The 23,996-nt window shown below is 37.3% G+C and overlaps 1 protein-coding gene across 28 annotated transcripts in view; it reads right to left on the reverse strand.

The window, feature by feature from the left end:
* OSBPL6 (oxysterol binding protein like 6) overlaps positions 1-23,996 on the reverse strand; it is a 93,897-nt gene that overhangs the window by 24,483 nt on the left and 45,418 nt on the right. For 6 of the 28 annotated variants that reach the window (XM_015289568.4, XM_015289567.4, XM_046943726.1 and 3 more), the window contains 10 exons: positions 16,871-16,966; positions 14,048-14,173; positions 10,666-10,719; positions 9,876-9,989; positions 9,582-9,746; positions 8,981-9,113; positions 8,416-8,519; positions 7,364-7,456; positions 2,749-2,811; positions 2,512-2,586 (listed from right to left, as the gene is read on the reverse strand). In XM_015289568.4, the coding sequence (XP_015145054.1) occupies positions 2,512-2,586; positions 2,749-2,811; positions 7,364-7,456; positions 8,416-8,519; positions 8,981-9,113; positions 9,582-9,746; positions 9,876-9,989; positions 10,666-10,719; positions 14,048-14,173; positions 16,871-16,966 (1,023 nt within the window). The remainder of the gene's footprint in view (positions 1-2,511; positions 2,587-2,748; positions 2,812-7,363; positions 7,457-8,415; positions 8,520-8,980; positions 9,114-9,581; positions 9,747-9,875; positions 9,990-10,665; positions 10,720-14,047; positions 14,174-16,870; positions 16,967-23,996) is intronic. The other 22 variants (XM_046943734.1, XM_040703605.2, XM_040703604.2 and 19 more) reach the window with 8 other exon arrangements.

A 23,996-nucleotide genomic window follows, 5' to 3' on the forward strand; every position in this document is an offset into this window, starting at 1 on the left:
CAAGAACCCAATTTTCAAAACTAAATGAAAGGAGAATGCATGCAGAATTACATTTTTTTTACTTCAGTATTAAGTATTGCTAAACACATTCAAGCTAATTTATTTTATGATATTGATCAAATGTATAAATCAAAAACTTCCACACTGCAGCCCAATGCAATTATTCAAATATGAAAAATGGGGAAAAAAAAAAGTGTCTTCTGAGACATGATTAAAAGCAGCAGATAAAATAAAAAGTCATATTACTAAGATATAATTTCTTACATTAACAGATAAGTTATATACTGTTATCAGTATCTGAAATTGGTACCTTGTTATGTGATCACATCAAAGAATAGGTCTATCAATCCCTTCCTATAACATTTGTCATCAATATCCACCTTAGGTTTCTTATTCCGTGAAGAAAACCTTAAAATCCTACTGGACCTATTAATCACATCTTGAGCACATTCTGGCAATATCATTTTCAACCTCGCCCTTCAATTTCCATATACATATAGCACAGACTAATTGTTTCATGGTGCCTAACCAGCATAAACTTTATCCTCTTCTCTCATTGTTTTGATTTCTAACTATACCAACAAAGTAGATGCTTTTTATTGGACTTCATTTTTGACTCATATCAAGAAGATTTTGTTAACAGGGATGGAGAATAAATTCCTTCTAGAGATAGCATTTCTGCCTCATACCTCAGCTAGCCAGGCTGAAAAGCAATGTTCTTTTAGTGAGGTTTATTGAAAAAAGAACATTTTATTTAAAGTATGAAAGTATGTCCTAGAAACAGCATTCACATGCTCTACAATTATCATCGCACTACTTGCAAGAAATAAACACTGACATGTCAGAGACAAGTAGCTGCTTTGCTGATTGCTTTAGATACAAGAACCAAAAATAATTAACTGTTGACTGATAAGAACTCTCCTCATCTGCATCTTGGAAGAGTTTCCAAGTTACTTTCCACAACCAATGAAAAAAAATCAACACCAAACAAACACATTTTCTTGAATAACTAGCAGTCTAAGGAAGCACTGCCCATGAACCTCTCCTCCCTTTCTTTTTTTCTTTCACTTTAGTGGTTTCTCTTTACATCCACGGTGACCTGATGCTGCCTTGATTACCTATTAGTTTTTCTATCATCTTAAGTACTTAGTTTCTTGATGCATCCCTCTAGTTTTTTTCTTCCTCATTCTTGAAGACATGACTTCAGGTACACCTTGTCCTGACTTTCTGCTTTACTCCAAGGGCTGAAATACCAATCATTCATCGGCCTCTTCAGAACTGCATGCTCACGTAGAGACAGACTGTTCCCAGTACAACGGGTTGTAACACAAGCCTCCCCCTTCTGCATTTTACCTGATGTAATTCTGTATCTTCCAGACTACAGAGACAGCAAACTGAGATGGGGGTTTATTTCTCTGGTACAAAGGCAGAGAAGATAAGATCACACCGATCAATTATTGACTGATATTCTGCATCAATATACAGCTTCAACTGATTACAAGGGATTAAATTTAGACAAGTTATTTTGGGAACCGGAGGAGCACTGATTTCTTTCTTGTTTTTCACGAGGACATAGTAGTAAATGAGGTTCATGGTTCTGGCAGCAGGGCTCAAGTTATTCGGGCTTAAGCAGAAGCCATATCTGAGCTAGTGGATTTCAGCTATGGGCTGCAGCAGCACACCTTGGAAAACATTCGCTTGATGCTGACTGCTTGAGCTAGGCAGGGGTATGTGTTTAAAGCTCACTTTATTCTTCCGTTGCACAGAGTTCTTTTTTTCCTGTATCTTTATGTCTTCCCCATCCATCTTTTTCACTAATCCTTTGAGGGACTAATCTATATTGTGCATTCCTAATAATTGCTTTCTTGACAAAGCAGCAGCTGAAGGTATACTTATGATGCTAATTTGGTTTCATAAATAGCATTTCCCACTCCCAGTTAGTAGCCTGCATGTTGATTTCAGAGCTCCAAATTTTGTGTCAAAGGCTTGGAGAATTAGCAAAAAGGAAGAACAGACACTAGCAGTAGTAATATGACTTTTTTGGATCATGGAATGTAAACAAAGTACCTTAAATGAAAAGGCTAATCTTATGTTACTAAAAAAAAGAAAAATCAGGAGTGTCACCATTTCCTGTTTGTTTGTAGCAAATCTCATTCTCGCTGTCTTGCTATAGACCGTTATGAGAATCTTCTAACAGAACGTGATCATTTTGGTCCATTTTAAATAACATAGCGAGTATAACAAAGCTATTTTCAAACAGTGCAGGGCCCAAGTCTGTTCATCACTTGCACTTGTATAAAGGAGGAGGGACATTACCATGAAAACAAGCTCAGATCCACAGTTGTGACACCCACTTGTGTCAGGCCTGATCACTTCTAAGTGACTCAGCTCAGAATGGGTAGCATGGACACCTCCATAAAGTGCAAGAAACAGCTTCATAAGCTTTTTATGCATTCAAGTTACGCAGCTTCCCGTCTTTCAAGCTATGCCTTGATTTTTAAATCCACTCACTGTTGTAGCCACTGCAGCTGCTAGTCTTTGCCGGCGTCGTGTTGTGCTGAACTGGCCCTTCGGTGCCGGCCCTTCCTGACAGTGAATGGAAGAAGTAGAGAAAGAGAAGGGAAGGGGTGATGGGACACGGGAAGATGAAAGGTGATCAGAAAAGGGAGAGGGAGAGTCTTTAAGTGGATTTCAATTTTGTTAGCTCTTACATCCTACACATTTTGAGAACATATTGTATGTTCTCACCTGTGTATGCCAGAGACTTATATAGCTAGGTACTTCGCTAATGTTATCTCCAGAAGAGTTGGACTGCAGTGGACAAAAAAAAGAATAATTAATTCTATTAGCTTTGCTGTTCAAAGTCATAAGGCAATTATGGAATAAGAAAACAAAACAGATGTTATGGCATGGAAGAAAACAAAACGAAAATTCCTCCACTTGACCATCTAGAAGATGAATTCTGAAAGAGATAACTTTGCATTTGTGGAAGTGCACCAACTGTGGTTACTGAAGATGCTAGGCATCTCACTGGTAAAACATGTGAGTGTGTATGTTATAGGGAGCTTCCTTATGTAAATACTCCGGCACACATTTCTAGCATTTCTCTGTCCATTCTTGGGCTTGTGTGTTCATTTTCCCCACATGCCATCCTTTTGTGTTCTGTAGGACCCTATTTCTCATTCTGTACATTACTGAAGGCTAGGCTTTCAAAGCGATTCAGAATCTCAGACAGAGTAGCACAAATGAAAACTAAGTGTTCCAACAACTTCTTCATCTTTTGCATGCCTAACATGTGGCTTCATCCTGCTTAACTTCATTTTTACATTACTTTTAACAAAATCCATCATGGTACATCAAAGTTGAGTACACAATGCGTGAAGTCTGCACGATGCAGAACAGCTCCACACCTACCACAAAGCCCTTCTACTTCATTCCTAACATAACGTCACTATTTTGAAGTATTTGGATGAAGCTATAACACTAGAAAAGCCATCTTACTATTATAGAAAACCATTTTCAATTTCTTTACATTCTTCTTAATTAATACATTCATTTATAGCCATTTCAGTGTTTTTAAATTCATATATATTTTTGTTTGTCTGAAAACAGCTTGGGCATCATAGAAATAACAATGGTATATTTCAGACACAAGGACAACATGCTGAAGAACAGGATATTGTAGTTTATTAGCTGAAGTCCCTCAGCCTGTAACAGTCCCTTCTTGTAGGGTTGGTGCATCTGAGAAAGGCCACACCCTCCATCCTCTTGTTGATGCAACTGGCAGTGCTATTGACCACGGAAGAGTCATCTAATGATGGCAGTAAGAGAAGCTTTGCTTTGTGCCTTTTTTTGTTGTTGTTGTTAAAGACAAGCAGATAACTTCTAAAACAGAGAGTAGCAACTTCAATAAAGAAGAGGCTGCATCACATGCAGAATTTAAAGCTCTCTGTGCTCTACAGAAGTATGTCTATACGCTGAATGAGAGTTTTGAAGACTATTACTGTTTAACTAATAGAGACATAAATTTATACATACATGTACAGAAAGAGAGAGATGCACAGTTGTATATATTAAGCACTCAAAATCTGCAAGATTCTGAATGCAGATATACATTACTAAAACTGGAACAATGAGTTCCACAGAAGCACCACCCCCAAACACAATATAAAGACAGGTAATTATCTGAGTTACAGTTAGTAACATATAAGTGCTTATTTAAGGGAAAAAAAGTAATAAACCAGGTTTAATTCATGAGCTGCAAGCCTCAGTAGAGCAAGCTGACTTTTCAGGTCATTCTGTACTAAAGTTATTCTGCTAAATAAATTCCCCTTCCATCTTCGTTTGAATAAGTCTTGGAACTTTACTTCTCTGAGCACTAAATTAAATTATATTGATGATAGTTCATTATGTTGCTGTTCAGTAGCATCTTTCTCTTCCTTTCAAGATCTTTAGACTATCATGAGAATGTAAAACTGTTCTTTAGCCAAACAAAAAAAAAGTCAGTTTTTGTACAAAAGAATGAATGCAAACTGACTAACGTGTAGTTGTAGACTACTTTCTTAGGATATTTTTAAAACAGACTTTTAAAAAATAAAATAAACCTCCCTTACATAAACAATCCTTCTTCAGAGAAACAATCCAAGTATTTTTCTCCCGAGTAAAGGCCTGTAAATTAAGCTATTAATTCAGCAAAACTAAGCCCCCAAATCTACAAAACACGTACGCACATGCTATGATTAATTTTTCTCAGTGAAGCAACTCCACTTAAAATGGGGAATTAACTATAGTAGGCAAAGTTACGTGCATACAGGACTGGTATACCAAAACGGCAAATAAATGTTTCTAAGAGACAAAGCAAGTAGAAGCAAGTAGACAAACTTGTCCTTATAATAAAAAGTACTTTTAAAATTCTTTGTACACCTTGCGCTCATATTCTAGAAATGTGCAGGAACACAAAAGCTATCTTACTAACTCATTATGAGTACAATACAGACTCTAGATGGGAGAATTCTCTCCTTGCATCTTACGCAGTGGACACAGAACTAGCAAAAATTACAGCATTGTTCCCTGCTATTTGTGAACAGAACACCTCATTTTCATGCTCTCTAGCTCTCGATGTCATACTGCAAAAGGTCCTTTTATGGTAATTAATAATTCCTTATTCTACAATTAATTGGTGCAAACATTTCAAATGGAAGTTAGTATGTTATTATCAGCATTATCCCAAAAAACTAATGATATGTATGGAAGAATGGGGAAAGGAAAAGGACAACAACAGCTTTTTTGATATCAAATCTGTCAACTATTCAATAGCAAATCATGTGTACTGTCCCTGAAGAAATGATCACAAATTAGACAGTGATTCAAAGTAGTGGACAACAGTTTATAAAGTGTTGGAGTAATCTTGAAAAAATTACCTATATGGAATGAAGCTAGAAGAAATAGTTAATAGAAGAACACCACAGGAGAGCAGATTTAAAAAAGAAAACTTCAATATATGAGGAAATCCACATTTTAGTGGAATAGCAGCATGAGCAAATTATAATTAACACAAGAGTCAGAGTAAGACCACCTTCCACAGATCACAGCTTTAGCTTCCTGGGATAGAATACTCCTTGGAATTATAAACAGTGTACCGAGCCAATCAAGTTAGTTATGATATTGAAACAGCCAAAAAAAATCTTCATCTTGCATATAATTTAGAATTGTTTTGTTGTTTCTGTTTTCCTGCAAATTAATTTGTAAATCAGTCATCAATCATTTAATGCTTTGCTCTAATAAAATAAGCTTTTTATTTTCCAGCCTCATGCTTGCCAAGAGTCAAAGCTGCCCCAGGTTAAGCCGAGTTCAACTATCCCACCAGCAATGATAGACCAAAGTAGAGCAGTGCTATGCATACAAGCTCTCAGAGGAATCTGCAAAGTGACCCATACCATCAACAGCATCCTAAGAATCAGGTGCCAAACTGACAATCTCCCACAGGAAGCCCAGCACAGTGTCACTTTGACAGGGCACAGGCAACACAGGAGCAGCTCATAATTCCTCGTGAAGCACCCTAGATCATCACATATTGACTGTCTTAATCATCTTTACATCTTTTTTGTTGTTGTTTTTGTTTGTTTGTTTTTACTGAGAGGAATTTCTTTAGACCACTGTGGTATGAAAGAAGAACATGGGTTTTGCCTCTGCCCCTCCTACCAACACTTGCATCCATTTTCCTAGTATTTTTAGCAGCCTATCATTATTCAGTAATAAGGACACAGAGTGTTCTTTCACATGCAGGTAATAGGGTATGACATCAACCACCAAAATTCCCTTGTTAATAAAGCTTTTTAAACCTAACAGATATTTCATTGTTCAACATGTTGTCATTTATCTAGAATAACAGGTAGAAAGAAAAGTCACCTACAACAGCTGGAAATGGAACGCTGGTGCAAGTTTCTTTCCTTACAGTTTTCCTTCCTTAAGATTGTCAGTCTTAAATGAGTCACAGAGAACTTCTTACTGTGTCTCTGAGTCACAGAAATCCCTTATTGTGTCTCCGAGGGACATATTAAAGGTTTTCAAAGTCTGCATGAATTTCAAGGAATTTAAATTAATCAGAAGTTGCTGACATATATTTATTCCACAGCAGACAGCACAGTGGTAATTGTTAGCTCCTGAAGTCTGTAAACTATAGTCTTCATTAGCAGTTGCTCAGTCATAAAAAATAAAACAGTTTTTGGATTAGGCTTCAGAACACACAACTATTTCTGACAAAACACAGTAAGACTCCCTGGATCTAGAAGTGACATAGGGTTTCTATGCTTATTTCTGTGCTTTTATTTTTCAGATCTAAGGCAGGATGATGTCAATTGTTTTTTCTTCATATAATTTATTCTTTGGTTTCATTCAATTTATTCCCATTGTAGCCCGTTTCATAACACAGGGCTTTTGAAAATACTTCTCACTGGTAACATTCCTAGTATAGGTTTTGATAAAGACAACTGGTGTGTTTAGTATTTCATTCATGTTTTCCGCTCTTAGTTTGATGCCATCAACCGTCCCTATCTGCAAGTTAAAGATGGAATATCAGTATCCCTGTGCGCTGCACGCATATTGCCTTCTTTGCACCTTATCTGACTAGTGTTCAGCTTCTCTTCCTTTCCCTAGATGGCAATGTTTTCATATGAATGAAAGTAAAATCAATACATTTTTCACTATCTTGCCTAGGTATTAAACAACCAATTGATATTTAATTTGCATCATCAGGAACATAAGAGACAGTACATTGACTTCCTACTTTCAGTTAATAGATCAGTTCATGCTTAAAAGTTAATCTAAAAGTACAGTGAAAAGGAAAACATTGTGGATTCAGTACCTGAAGTTGAATTTTTGCATCTTTGCTGACACTTTTTGTTCTCCATCGTCTTGTGACCCGCTTGTCTTTCTTTGAAATATCTACACAGTTAGCCTACATTACACAAATAGTTAAAAGCAACAAGGTACTATTAAGTTGACACAAGCAATACAGACAGTACACCAAGTTAGTAAAGAATTGTAGTGTTAGACATTGATAAATTAGTAAGTGAAGAAAAGAATGCTGCTGCCATGACCTGCAACTACAGCAGTGGCCAGCTGTAGATACCCATGCCCCTACTATTAAAAAAAAAAAAAAATCGCGTTCAACTTATTTAGCAAAACTATTGGTATACTTTCTTCATAGTGCACAACATTTAGGAATAGATTTTGAACTCCTCGTAGATTTCTATTCTGTTACTATCAGAAAAATGCAGAGTTCGCCTCTTCCTGAAATCAATGGTAAGTCTCCTCATCAGAACTAGTCTTCTCCAACACAAAAACACCACTGGGAGACTTGCATACTCAAGCGGACTGAGAGAAAAAGGAAGAAAGTATTTAAGATTTAAAATCTATTGTTGCTTTCTTGTGGTCAAGAGGAAAACTCACCCTGAAGTGGAAAATGGTCCAATCCTTGGGACCTTTGTGACTATGCTCTCTTTTCTAGAACATGCAGTGTTCTCCCATCTAGAGGGTTTGAATCTGCATGCCTTAAAAACTTAAAATAGTATCTTACCAAGCACAATAACAACTCCTTAAATATAATTTCAGTGTGTACATATAATTCTATTGTAATGGTTCTTAGTTCTGCTTTTGCAAATGACTTAATTATTTGATTGATCCTACTTAGCTCAATTAATCTTAATACATCTTATCCATTTACACATGAAACACTATTACACATGAAACACTATTACACATGATTTAGATAAACATGTTTAAGATAAACCTTTCATCTAAGAGTTACTACAATTTCAGAAAATCAATTCTGAGATAATAGATAGCATCTTTACAGTACCTTTAATGCAACCACCAAATGCTTCAACGTGATTATTTATTATCAAACAGAATTACCTGCATGTCTGTGAAATTCGGTGCAGACTGAGTTCTCTGTAGTATTTCTAAATTTTGAAGAAGTTTACTGAGTTCCACAAGGTTTGACTGACAATGAGCAAGATCTAAAACATAAAACAAAAAAACTTTAGGTGCTTCAGTTCAGATATTTTCTTACTTTGCCATAATGTTCACCACTGGCATTTTATTGTAATACAAAAGTCAAATGCCTCAGACCCAATAGTAAAGCATCTAAGTAGTAGCGTTATGGTCAGAGATGTTGAGCACTTGTTATTTCTATGGCAGTCAGCAATAAGATTGGACCTTAAAAGTTCAGCATACTTTAATAACAATATCCATTAAAATAATACATATTTTTAAAATAAATTTTAGAAGCAACATTATAACACAAGCAAAGAGGGAAGTTCCTACTACAAGCATCTCATTTATCACCTAAAGAGCCCCCTCATAGTCACGTAAAGATGCTACTTAACCACTTCCATTGACTGTATCTTATTTTATTTATTTATTTTTACCAACAAGACATTTTGCTAAAAGGGCAAGGCACAAAACAGTAAAGACTAACCTTCTGCACATCTGTCCATCTCTTCTGAGTCCTGCAACCAGGCTGCTACTTTACTCTGCCCAGTAGTGCAGGTTGCAGGAAGGCTGTTACTGCAAGGTATAGGAGATTGCCATGGGAAGCTATTTTGTTGTACCTAAGGTATAATAAAATGCTTACACTTATTGTTGCATGTGTTGCTCAGTCAGTATAATCACCATTCTTCTTTGGAATAAAAATATATATATATACATTGTGATTTCAGTGACATCTGTGATTTGACTATGTAGTTGCTCACAACACAGGCACTTCTGCACAGTATGTTGGAGAATCAAACTAAGGACCTCACAAACTATCTTTGCTAAACACCACTTACAAAAGTTGTTGTTAAAGAGGAAGAAAACTACAGAATAACAGAAACAGATTTATCTCAGATGCAAAAGGCCAGTGCAAATTCTTCTGAAAATGATGAGTTCTTTGCACAATCTCTACAGCAGCCCTGGCCATCAGTTCCTCCATTGAAAACTCCTCTCTACTGGGGCTCCAAGCAGAGCCCACTGAAACTCAGGCTTGCTCATGAACAAGTCCAGCAGGCATGAGTTTCCAACAAAAGGACACAACATACCTTTCCATCTGGTACATTAGCAGCTGGTGAAGACTCTGTAGTAGAGGCTGAGGGGAATATATGGAAGCTAGCATCTCTTGGAGATCTCACAATCTCATTCTGACGGTACAACCGGTGGTGGCGTAATTTTGAAACCCACGCATCGAATGTATCCTGGGACTTCACCTGCAAAGTAACTCATTGTCAACAAGCATTTAAAATAATACTCCTTCTCCCACAGCAGATCTTTTCTAATTACTATTATGTATTTCCACTGTGGATGAAAAGAGAATACACACTTGCACCGCTTTTTACCTTCAGATGATAAATGTGTTCTTCTGTATCAAGATCTATTCTACGAGCCTTCTTTTTAATGGACATAACTGATAAGCCCACATCAATGCTCCCATGCACTTTGCCCTTCTGTATCTGAAATCAAAAAGCAGAGTAAGAAATTGGTAGTACCACGTATTTCATTATATTTAACAGCAAAATATCTGGTGCCGAAATGTTATCCCTTTTTAGGAATATCTTAATATAACGACACATAAAAGTTAAAACCTGTACTCAAACTAAAAACTTCCTTCTTTTATAGATGAGAAAATATCTCACAAGTGCAGAGCCAACTCCAAACGGAAAGTGTGGTGGTTCACACTAGCAAATAACTACAGGTTAAGTGAGAAGCTGAGAAAATTAGACAGCACTTAGCTCCCTGCTGATACAACTCGATGGTTATTGGTAACTAATCTAATTTAATACTACCCCTTATATCTCGAGTGCATCACAATCACTTTTCTGTCCTATCCACATATCTCAAAATAATCAGCTCTTCCTGACACTAAAATTAAAAAGGTACAATACATGGTCAGGCTAATCTTTCAAACATCTTCATTAAATAAACTAATTAATACACCTCCTGTTTTTATAGAAGTAATAAAAGGCAGAATCTGGGGGAATATAACTCAACCAAAACCTTACATGCTTTCCATATCCAAATATCTCTTTGAATCGACCGACGACTTTCATGAGTATGCTGGAATAAACATGCCTAGCATGAGAATGAGCCTCCAACACTAACTTTAAAATAGTCTTCAACTTTACTTACATCAATTGGTGACTTGGAATATTTTAACAGTCCATTATCCAGGACGAAAAACCTCTGAAAGTGGAAAAAAAGAATTTTTTTTCTTAATGATCAGATGCAACTTAAACTGTGCAAAATAATTTATCTGCAAAAGAAAATGATACCTCTGTAACAATTTAGGACTGTTTGCAGGTTGGAAAGAGAGCATAAGTATGATAGCAAATAAATTCTTTTTCTCCTTCTTTGATAACAATTATCTTTTAAGTGTGAAAACCTAGATTCTGTTTCCAACAGTATGGTCTATGTTGAACTTAAGAAACCTTAATCATTAAGGATATTTCTTCTGTTTTTTTTGGCCAATTCAATAAGGTCTACTAGAAAGACAATCTAGGCTGAAAGAGATCAGTCTTTTTCTTCATTTTTCTCCTGTTTTATTCCCAGATAAGCTGGTCATGTTTCAACATAACTGCCTGTCCTCCCTATCCAGAAGCTGAAAAGCTCTTCCTAGTGCAAGATCTACACCCTGGAAGGAAGACCCACAGATGGGTATTCCTGTGGTCTCCTGGATCTCCAGCTGGGAAGTGATGCAAGCTGTGAGACATGGTTCTACCATCCAAAACTTTGCACTCACAGCAGACCTCTGTACAGTGAAGTAAAGCTGAAGCTGTGATTCATGCTCCTTATACATTTTCTAGATGTAATCTAGCTGCATTAGTACAAATGGAAATATTACAGCATTACCAGCAACATAACCTGATCACTGGAGGGTTTGCGCTTTGTACATTTGCAAGTGATATGGTGTGAGTCACTGTACCTTCATTGGTGCAGCTACCAGGAATAGGCACATTAAAGCTAACGTGACGATGCCTATCAGTGTCATTGCTACACCTTTATTTCGCTGAGCAGCTTTTCCCTACAGCAGAGAGCAGAATCCCCAATCCAACGCGCTTCTCCAACAATTAAAGCTGCTGAAGCTTGTGCATACTAGACGGCTCTAGCTGCATTGCGGACAAGTTAGCACAGCATTTGGCACACAACATAAAGATGCAGCCTGGCAGGAAATGTAGATGTTTACTGACATCCACTAACTTGTGTTATCAACACTAACTTTAAAAACATGCAAGTAATACAAATTCATATTTTTAGAGCCTAACCTAAAGCACTAATATATGTTAATGATCTGGAACATAGCAAGTTATTACCCAAGACTCTCTAAGCTGGCTGATGTGGAAGAGAAGGATCACATTTGCATGACATGAACCTGTTAAACTGGCATTATGAGCAGGGTCAGTATTTGCATGGCAGAAAATATCTCCTGAAGATGCCTCTGGAAATGATGTCAGTTGCACAACAGATGGTACCAAGGTCTGACACAGGGTGATAAAATTCCAGCTTTGCTGGAGATGTAGCCTCTTGAATAAGATGCCAAAACAACAGGGCTGTGGACTTTTAGTTTTACTAGGTATGGTCATTAATGGACTTCAGAAAAACATGATGTTAATTTCCTATTTTTCTGCCTCTGTAGGCTCCACACACCCATGACCTTTTATCACATTGCATTTCAAAGCATACAGCACTTCAGAAGCAGATGAAGTACAACGTAAGTTGTACATGTTATAACTGAGATGCTAATAAAGCACACTGAGAACCATCAGAATTTGACACGCAGTGTTCAACAGACAGAGGATTCCATGGCTTTGCTGTCAGGTCACTAACAGCACAATCATTGTCTCTGGAACTCCTCACTGTGCTCTCAGCACAAAGTAGTGTTACAGAAACGGCAAGATATCAAGGCAATAGTTGGAAAAAAATTACCAGCCAATGCACAGTTTCTAACCCAAAATTCAGAAGTTCCATTTCCATAGGTGAAACATAAGGTAGAGTGTAAAGGGAGGCTGTGAAGCTAATAAATCACACTAAGAATTATTTACACAGATAACTGCTCTAAAACCAGGATGAAAAAAAAGATCACCAGGCATAATCTTCTTTACAGAACTGTTAACATGTAATGTTCCTACAGCAAACACTTGCCGAAGAAACAACACATCGATGTATTGCATTTCAAAGGAATGTAAGCGGTGAACTACCCCATATAGTCTCATATATCAGACTAATTCTTGCTTGTTCACTTTTGCTGTTTCATTTTGTTTTTAAGTAAGATCTCCTTTTCTCCTCTTTCAGTATTTCAAGAATGCCAGTTTGGAAACCTGTAGTCTCCCTAGGCTAAACTCAAGTGGTACATAAATATTTGGATGCCAAAAACATAAATCCTAGCTAAGTAAAAGAAAAAGCAAAACAAAATAAGGTTGATAGCCCAGCAGAAAAAAAGAGTAGCAGGCGGGTGGAAATCTCGTACTGATAATCAAGCATGTGGATATGTTAGTATAACACTCACAAAGAATAGAGAAATTAGAAAAAAGGTGTGATTTATACTAATACAGTGTGAATATGAACATAGACCTAAGTTGCATAAAAGAAAAATCAAAGTTAACAAAAAAGTTGACCAAAAAAATCAAAGTTAACATTTTACTGGGAATAAAAAAGCTGTTTATAGCAGTAAGTTTCACTATTCTTCACAATACGATGCCCTGTGTCCTAGAAAATGGTCGTTCTTGAACTACTCCAATGTGCGTAATATGAGTAGGCATCAATAACCAAATCTTGCTAACAGAGGATTTTAAAGAAGTGTAATTGTTATGTTACAAAATACAGGCAGAAGAGAGAATGAACGCTGGGTTTCAGGTTAACAGTAGTAAAAATATCCATGGAGAAATGTCTCCACATTAACTAAATAGAAACAGAAGATCCGGGGGTTGGTTCTTCTTGTTGTTGTTTTGTTGCTGTTGGTGTTTGTGATGGTGTTTTGTTAAATAGTCACACTTCATGTCCACAAAGAATATTACAGACACATTGACAAACAAATTCAGGGACAAGGATGAGCAAATCTGCCCAGCCAGCAAGGCTGAAGGGAAAAGAACTCCAGGGGGTGCTCTCCAGTAAGAATGCCTTGATCCACACCAAAGCCCTCTTCAATTCTCATGGAGTCCTGGCTACTTTCCCGTAAACTCAATTCAAACTTAAGCTGCACAGTTCTATTTTGTTATAATGTATTCAGAAGAATGAAAGTGGTATTGGCTAAACCTCTTAAAACGCAAGGCAGCTGCTGTATTATTTACACTGTCTGCCTGGATTCTGATTATAACATTACACACCCAGCCCTGAAACGTTGAAGCCGCAAAGCTGTGTGTGCAGACTAATTCTTTATACAGTCTGAAGATAAAGTCATACACTGAAATCCTGGGCTTTCATTTGTCAGTCATCCTACATCCTATTTTCTCAAGGCGAAAAATTCCAAATCATAAAAGGAAGCACTAATCCTTTGACTGTTTTATGAGAACTTTACCTTGTGCCAACCTTTTAAGGGCCATTTTCTCTTTTTCAGCATGAAGCCTTCATGTTTGTCTGGCTTCTGTACATTAGTCTGGCCAATTTTCAGACCCTCTATGATTTCCCAGCTGTCAGGCTCCTGCTGAAAAAGCACGAACACATATTAATTAATAACTGTGTGTACACACAATGTAAAATTGCATTTATATGTAGCACAAAATTTTGTACTGCAAAACGAAGATTAACTGCATCATAAGAGCTAAAAAAGATTTGACAGATGTTGTAAGTGGAGCATGGGCAGAATCTGCATGTTCAAAATATACCTTTACTCAGAATACTCCTCTAAAAACAGTGAGATCATGAGACAAAATGTGGAGATCTTACTGTTAAATATATGGGCATATATTAACAGTGTACTTTGCAGCATTCCCTGATCATAAAAATATGTAAGATTTCTCAGCTTTAGCATACAATCTGCAATGATTTTGGATACTCTTAATTTTCCTTAAAATCTAAAGTTCAAGCAGAAGAGGTTGACTTGTGGTTGGTCTGAATGTAGCCAGCTCCTGTCTTCAGAGGCAGTTTATGAGGCAGAGTTGCAGAAGCTAATTGCAGCTTTAGAAATATGTAAGAGGAAATTAATCTTTTTGAAAGTTTCTTGTCATTCATTTTCATTGCATTAAGGGAAATGCTGTGGGAAGCTATCTAATTCTCTCCCTAGAGAAAAGAATATGAGCTACATCGTTTCAGACACGACCAGCTGTACGCCTTTCTGAGAGCCAATTAAAGCACATTCCTTGCACACAGCACTCGTTATGCATGACCACTTGTATGACTCAGGTCTGAGTTGTGATCTATCATAGCGAACAACTAAAGAACGATTTTAAGGAGAAAAAAAGTCATGCCTTTATTCACATCCCCTTGCTTCTATTATAATCAACAAAATTATACCAAGTTGCAAACTAGCATTTTCTCAGCTGTCCCAACGCTCACTAATGCTACATAAAGTGCAGGAAGAGGACATCAAACATTTAAAGAGAAACAAAAGTCCTTTCCTCCATTTCCCATGAATCTGCTCACAGCCAAGAACCATCAGCCCTGCCTGTGTTACAGAGCTTCAGTACCATCAACGTCACTGTTGTGGAAACACGATTATAAATGTAACACCAAACTTTACATTTATAAACCTGAACAAGAAGTTGCTAATCTAACAAGGATGAAAAGCTCTGTCCCAAATAATACTTACCGCTGTAAATTTTAATAAAATTTTAACTCTCCCTGCATAGCTGCAAACTGAAACTATCGCGGGGCCAGTAAACACAGTTCAAAAACCATCACTTTGATTTCACTGTGTTTTGATATGATATTCTATTTCCATTACTGCAGCAGGAAGCACATATGCATTATTTTTTCCCTATGAGGCACTTGGCTCTTAAGGGTGGAAATTAAACTATGAGTCCCCTGGGGCAAGCAGAGGATCTCTCCGCTACTCTGCCAACTGACTCCTCATCATATCGATTTTTCCTTTAGAAGATCAGCTGTGGGCATAAGTCTTTTATCTACTAGATAACATCAGTATTGATTACTTCTCAACCAGAAATCACACAATCTCATAGAGCTATTCATTTAACCGAAAGGCCAGATACAGGAAGACATAATGAGCCATTATTCAGTGCAATAATGGTTAGCTGCCTTTTGCTGCACCAGTGCCACAAGCTGTTACAAAGTCACCCTAACCATCCTAACTGCAGCTCACCCCATCCACATTTGGTATGATGAGATGTGCTAAGCACGAGGGACACTGTGCCACAGAACGTTCTACTCCAAGAGCAGCCAGAAAGGGGAAAACAGAGTGACAGTGAAGGGTCTTCATCTGCTGCCGGATCACTCAAAGCACAGCTGTGCTTCTTCAGGGCTTCTATGATTGTGTGAGCAGCAGCTCTGCATGGAGCAGCAGGACCAGGAAAGACAGGCAGATCTTACAGGCCTCGTTCTGCACATGCCCCAGGTACTGGAAATAAGGGACTTGTTTGGTTTTTTGTTTGTTCAAATAAGACAGGACAATTTCACTTTTATATAGTTGAATAGCATGTTTCATGTTGAATATGTTTTCCCAAGTATCATGAGTTATAGATATTTAATTTCAGGTTTTTTTTCTTTTCTGCCAAGTATTCCATCACACCATCCTCACCTTTTCAGTAACAGTATTAACTTTTTTATATGAAGCATCTTAAAATGAAACCTTCTTTATTCCGAATTGGGCTTATTTACAATCAGCCCTTTCAGAACTCAGGAATTCAGCCCAGAGGACACTGACTACAAAGCACCGCATGCGAGGGCACATCATTCAGGAATCGGTGCTGTTACCTCTACATTTACAGTTCTACTGAAGGCCCCAGCAACAGTTTCAAACTTTGGGAGACTACCTCAAGAAATGCAATTAGGAGGAATGTTCTATGTATTTTCAATCAATACAATATTGATTAGCAGTGTTTCTGGACTTGGATATGGTGCTTTTTTTTTTCTGATTGGACTGGAACATTTCTCAAAGTCCCTGCTAGCTCCATATTCTGAAAGTCAATCTTGCTCCTGGGAGACATTCACGGGAGGAAAAAACAATCTCCACCACCACCCAAATCCTTAATTTTGTTAATACAAAATCTAATAAAGATTACTGGCCTCCCTGACACCTAAGGCGGCAAATATGAAGCCCTGGGGCAGGCTGAAAATGCATTCAGTGACAGAATCATAAAAACCAATACCCTAAAGCTTAGTCAAACCACACTGTAACAACAGAAGGAAACACAGTGCCTGGATCCCAGCCTGTGCTCTTGCTTACCTTGGACAGAGAGATAGGGTCTGCTTCCAGGAACTGCTTGCTTAAGGAAGGGTCTGTGCTTCCTGACGAAGCCTTCCGTTCCAAAAGATTAACGCTCTAAAAAAAACAAACAACCCTAACGATGACCACTTATCATTCAAAGGTAACTTTAAAAACGCACATTGAGTAATGACTGACTGATCACAACACCCTTTATAGGAAACAGGTTACAGTATATTATAGAGTATGTAATAGATACAAAGCCTAAAACTTTACATAAGCATCGTGGCTGAAAACATATATAAAGTACTCTCTATGCATAATAAAGTCGCAGAGTTCATCTTCCAGGGCAACACATCTCCTTCCTGCCTCTCTTTCTTATTAACAGCTTTAAAACTAATGACTCTGCTCAGCCTAGAAATGAGTGGGAACTAAAAAAAAGACTGGCAAGGACTGCATTACTTGTCATTCCTGTAGAGGTTCAAAGCGTTTTCAGCTGGACCTAACGCCTTTTCTGTTAAGCTGAAACACTGAGTGTATATATCATGCAGTGGGCACTGCCACACCTTCAGTTCCAAAACAAACCGTTACAGGTAAGATATTGCACCTTGGCTTTTTGTTACTGGCTTCTCAAGCCAGGTGTAATAACTCATTACATGAGTACAGATTATAGATATTCACAAGATCAACCACTGGGTCTCTGCTGACGAGCTTGCTGGTGAACATTAATTGAGCAAACCAACCTTCAACCATTACAGCCGTTAAAGCCCATCTGCTCCAGTTTGCATACCATTGTCTGACTGGAACAATTTTGCAACATTCAATGCTATTAATCGGTGAGAATTGCTGGTACCTCTGTGGCATGATATAAAACTATTTCATTTCAAGCACATGTAGCACAATGACAAGTTGTGGCAATTACAGTTCTCTGAGATGGGTAAGTTTTTGTCTATTAAAAATGACAATTAAATTTTTGTTCTCATTTCAGCTTCCTCATATCCACCGAAGAAGAGATTGGAGAGATTACATAGGTATGAGTGAGTGTAGAAACTACCAGGGAATATAAAAATACATGTGAACAGCAGAATAAATGTTACTGTTTATATAGATAACTAAGTACATCAGGACCATATCTGAAATAAATTAGAATACACACAGCTATTCAAATAAATGCACATTTAACATAGGCTGCAGAGCAAGTGACTGCTCTTGTTCTCTTTCAATTTGCAACTGTGAACAAATAGAAATATATGGGAACAGCCTCTGCCATCAGTGGAGGTTAATAAGCATCCCTGCCACTGTGCAACAATAATTGGTGCTTATTTTCATAATTAAATACTATAATTTAATTTTACAGCCAAAAAAAAAAAAAAAAGGAAAAGCAACAGCATTATGTTACCCACCCCATTCCTCAGGGTCAGCAAGAAGAGCTTTGCCATCCATGCTTGAAGTTTACTGTTTTATCAGAGAAAGACCAAATTTGTTATTAAGCCCAATAACCACTATCAGATGGATGAGAAAAGGGCTGCATTTCTTTAGCACAAGTTCCTACACTACATGTTGAATAATTTAATACATTCATTTGAGCTTAGCACCACAATAATACTAAAAAAAAAAACTACAACAAAGTGTTCTGATTGAACACATGAAATGCTACATTTGCACAGAGCATCAGATTTGAACAACATACAATACAACCTACATATGTTCCTCCAAGGAAGATTAAAACGCCTCAATTATCACAGTCAGGACAACTCCCAACTTTCTTGCCAGTTCTGCTTGGCAGGCAGGAACCCCTCCATCTTGAGATGGAGCAATGCCCAACACAGATGTTCTGAAGGTCTCGCGTCTAGCAGCCAATGCAGTTTGTTGTTACATAACTGCTATTTCATTCTGTAAAATATTTAGAGTGGAGCAACCCAGCAGCCCCTGGCTTGCCAGATTTCCAGTGACATTTTCCACTACAAGATTTTAAGCCTAAGTTTGTATGTTTCGGTTCCTCTCTTTCTTTGTTTTCTTAATCAGCTCAGTTACTGCAGTTCCATTACAGTTGAAAAAATACACGATTAGCTAACAGCACTTTAATGAATGCTGACATAGTCAACTGTTTATTTGGAAATCAGAAAATGAACACTTCTAAAACAAAATTGCCTTCTTTACACTCCCTATTTCAAGCAGCATTATCTCATTTTCTGTAAATATCTGCTTTCCAGTTCTTTACTGTCATAGCCACCATTACACTGACACAAAATACTTCCTTTAAATTTGTGACATGTCTCTAGTATAGTACTAAAATACATTCTTCAGCGTAAAATGCTTTCCATTAATGCAGGTTATATTTCTGCAGAATTACTGCTGGAAATTACACTGCTGGATGTTACCTGGCATTTTGAAAAGCAACTCTTTCTATGATACAGGAATTTCTTTATGTATTTAGCATAAAAGAAAGAAAAAATGTTCAGCTCTAAATGTTATCTTTTTTTAAACAAGGAAAACAGAGTCAGTAAAGTATGCTGTTGAAAAAAAAAGTAAACGGGAAGCCTACACATGGAGAACACAGATGTTGATTCTGCCCTGCGTTCATTTCACATTGCTTCCCAACAGAAGCTGATGGGAGAGAATAATGATGTGATGATGTTTTGTATCCTCACCTCCTGCGGAAGGCAAGAATAGAGAATGTATTTTGCAGCACCTTCTACGTATCTTGACTCTACATAATTGACACTAATATCAATTTTGTCTCTTAGTGAAGAGGTCAGTGACACATTCACCTCATCTACCAAAACAATGTTAGCATGTGGAGCATCTGGTCTCCATCAGGCCACAGAGGCTGCAGACCCTAATGCTTCTTAGCTGAGTATGACTTTCCCTCTAGAGAAAAAAACATCAAGTGCGTATTCAAAAGGAAAGGTAAGTAGAGATAGGAAATCCCATAAAGGACACATCTGGCACTCAGAACCCCCTTTCTGTTTTGTTGCTTAATTATTTAATGGAATTAATTGCATTTAATGCAAGGAGCTCTCTCATTCAGTTTGTAATTTACTGATTTTCAAGAAAAAGACAAGCTGGTGAGGAATTTACCGCTCACTCCAGGCTCAGACCCTCTTTAGTTCAAAAATAGGCACAACATAGCAATCAATTAATGAAAAAGAATTGGTGGGTTCTTGCTCACAGCAATCAGCAGCCTCCAACACTCATAACCACAGGACATAAACTGACACACTTGTACAACATCAATGCAAAACAGAGGTTTTTTCTGGCAGTGGTTTGTTGCTTTTTTTTTTTTAAATCCAAAGTACTACTCTGTGCATTTTTTTTTTTATCTGGCATTGTTTTTGCAATCTAGATATCCCTGCACAGATTTGTACTCCGTATGCGGAGCCCAAGTCATATGAAGTGTAACACTTAATCACTTTGTTATCTAAAAACAGAGTATTCTCCAGTTACCTGAAATACAGCAGCAGCAGTAGGAGGGTAAATGCAGTTTTGACACCTTTTAAATAGAGCTATGATATACGCTGAGTTGCTCTGCAATATTAATTGCAAATGGAATAACCTTGAAATTTGCTTTTATCTGAGGCTGCTCCTTGGTCAGGTCTGAGTTTCCTTTAGCTGACACTGGAATAAAGACAGAGTCCCGCATATCACAGAGAAGAGTGACCACAGAGGAAAGCAACCATGCCTCTAACACTGTATTTCTCTTTTCTTTCTTCTTGTGTGTTTTTGAATTTGCATAAAATCACCATGGTCCTACAGAAATATCAAGGGTTTGTTTGCTCAGCAGGTTTTTATCAACCCTATCTGGAGTTCCATCTTTGTATTGTAAGGCAGTATGTTACACCAATGCTTTTAGCCTCTGGAAGCAAAGAGTCCTTCACTTTTAGAGGAAACTTAAAATAAGCTGAAGAGAAGTTCTTGCTTCTCTGATGAGTGCCTTAGAGGAAGGCATATACAGAACTGGGCAAAGCAGAGAAGAGCTGTCATCATGCCAGCAATCAGCTTGTGTGACAATGGGCTTGGGACGACTACCACATTGCAGCCTAAGTCTTCAATGACACTGTTCATCTTGTGCATTTTAGATTTTGACAAGCTTAACTCAAAAAAGCACAAACAGATAAACTGACAGTATCTGACAGAAAATGTAACTGTTCACTAATGATACAAAGCTTTATTATGACTGTTGAAGAATCACAATTAGAAGGACTGATATTTCTCTAATCAGTCCCAGGATAGCAGTACATTTTATTAATGCTGATGTAGTAAACGAAAATGAAGGGAAAAACAACCCATAACAAGAAAATTTTTCTGTGCTCATTTGTTAATTAATTCAAGAATCCATAGTGACTGGCCTTCAGAAAAATATATGCAGTTTTCACCCCAATAAATGGTTGCAAGCAAGTTTAAGTTAACATAAATCAAGTAACAAAGTTGGACACTCACCTAAAAACATAAAATACTACTGAGGAAAAAAATACAGTTTTGATTTAACAGTTTAATTTCCAATGCCAGGGTGAAGTATTTAGGAAAAACAAAGACATTGAAACAGCAAATAACTTGACTACAGCATGCATTTATTTTGCCTAATACATTGCTATGTCTTGAACGTGGATCCTTCCAATCTTGCACAAGTGTCTTGAAAACAGAAGCCTTCATATCATGCCTGCCATCATCTCTTTTTTTTTTTTTGTCTCTTATCTCCACTGAAGAAATGAAACCAAAAAATGTTTCCTTTCCTTTTGAAGAAATCATAAATGTCACTTCGGAAGCACTGGACTCCTCAGAATTCATGCGTGTTTGTTTGTGCACACACTCCTCATCAATCAGCAGCCCTTTAGGGATCAAGTTAGAAAATGACTGCATACCGTAATAATCTCAATCAGTGTTCGGGGACACTTGAACAGTATGACTGTTTTGTATTTTATTTGTTTATGTCCAAGCTGACCTTTTAGTTTACTCTGTCAATAAAAGAGAGACATGCCTGTGCAGGTGTAAGCACAGCAGAGGAGAAAAAATGAGACCAGGAGAGCAGGAGTGAACATGTTCTAAAAATACTACTTTATCTATCTTAATTTGCATGGGTAATTGAGCTTTATGCAAGCAATTTCCTGTGTTTTGTAACACAAGATAGCTACACAGGCCATTTCTAATCAAACTGACAGTCTAAAAAGAAATCTCTCCAATTCACACCTGTGAACCCAGTATGCCCCCATTGCTCTAGAGCCAAGGTAATTCCAACAGCCACATTGGTGGGCTCAGACAAGATACACATATGGCCCAATGGGACAACACTACCTGTATGTACACAATCACTCTCAACAACTGGATCACTAGTAGACAATTGCTCATGGATTGAATTCACTGTAAACCTAATTCACTAAAAACAAAAAAAAAGTGTCAAACAAGAAATCTAGTAGGCCTGGGAGTTATGATTTCCTTCAAGACAAGTGCTATGTCATTGAACAGGGGTGGTCCTATATCACCATTCCTCCTTTCAGACATTTTTTTTTCAGATGCTGAAATAAAAGCCACTGTCTTCTGACCATAACAAACATTTTCAGACTTTATTAAATGCAGAGAATTATAACAAAAACTTAGAGTAGCAACAGTCAGCTGCTTAAAAAAGTAATTGCATGTTTTTGTTACCAGTTTTACCACTTCATTCTTTAGCTCCCTCAGAAGAATTGTTTGCTCCAGTGAGTTACTGCCATTTAAAGTATTTAACACTTCCTGCACTAATGCTGCTTCATCTGTGTTATCCTGAAGACAGTTAATTAGGAAAAAGAGAGCAAAAGAGAATTACTTCACTGCAACAGTACATGGAATTTAATAACATCTTCTATTTGAAATTCTCAAAGAGATTAGCAATTATTATTGAAAAAATTCTCACAAACTATTGAGAAGCTAAACTACTTAAAAAAGTCTACATTTGTTGCAGCACAAAGCTAGGAATAAAGTTCACTGTTGTCAGGTCTGTATGTAACTACTGGGCAGCTACCTGTCCTTGACTTTCTTTCCTTTAAAGTGACGAAAGCAAATGAAATTTACAGGTAACCATTACAATTTTTTTTTTCACCGTGTCACATCAGGCTGTCAGCAGTGAGCAAGAGTACTTTAATTGAGCTTCTACTCAAATACAGGATATAAATGTCCTCAGGCCTCTACATGGAATATATTATATTATACTGTGCTGCAATCTTGTGTGAGCAACAATGTCTGACGCACACTGAACAGACAGGCAGGGATGGTAAAAAGAGCCATCAGCCATATCGTCATTATTTATGAGGCAGAAATCTCTCAGAGACAAAAAAATGTCTTTGATATTGTAGCACCAATCATAAGCAGTCATAAAGAGAAAGCTGAGTTTGAGGTAACTCAATGTACTAAAAATAAAACTAAAAAAAAAGCAACTATGCAAGCGTTAACACTCCCTCTAGTCCTTTCATCAGCTCTCACACATCCAGTTACTCTGAGTGTCCCAGAAAAAAACACCAAATATGCTAAATGAAATACTGCAATGAAAAGAAATTATTTCAAACAACTTGAATTGCCAGCAACCAAGATGAACCTGTGTATGTGATGTGTCTCATTCTGCCAACCTAGATTATCAAGCAAAAGGTGCTGAAATACTTATTTAAAAACAATCAAAAAAATCTCTTTTCCCTTCATAGCCTCCATCTTTCAGTCTACGCATATGGCTGAAATACAGTATCATTTGAAATATGAAAGCTCTCCTAATAGAGAGATGACCATACAAGGCTAAACGCAACAGGACTAAAAGCTATTCTTCTGTGTTTGCTGTATGGGAAAAGAACCAAGGTTTTGTTGAAACCATAACGGGACAGAAAGCATCAGAAAGAGATAACAGCTGATCATGCCTCCTTCCTAGAAGAATAAAAAGAAAACTGAGACATTAGAAGACAAACCTCCACAGTGAGAACAGCAGACACTGCTAAATTCACTTTCCATCACATATTAGCTACCTTTTAAGACAGAAGTCAGAAAAGTCAAAAAACTCATCTTTGTTCAAAATTTCACCACTATTACTCTTCTCCTATATCACACACTTTGTGCTGTGACTACAAGTTTAATAGCCAGGGGTCAGGCCCCAATTTACTAACCTGCACAATGTTAACCTACAACATACTTT

The sequence above is a fragment of the Gallus gallus genome, chromosome 7 (assembly GCF_016699485.2).
Source record: "Gallus gallus isolate bGalGal1 chromosome 7, bGalGal1.mat.broiler.GRCg7b, whole genome shotgun sequence".
In the NCBI taxonomy this organism is placed as follows: domain Eukaryota; kingdom Metazoa; phylum Chordata; class Aves; order Galliformes; family Phasianidae; genus Gallus; species Gallus gallus.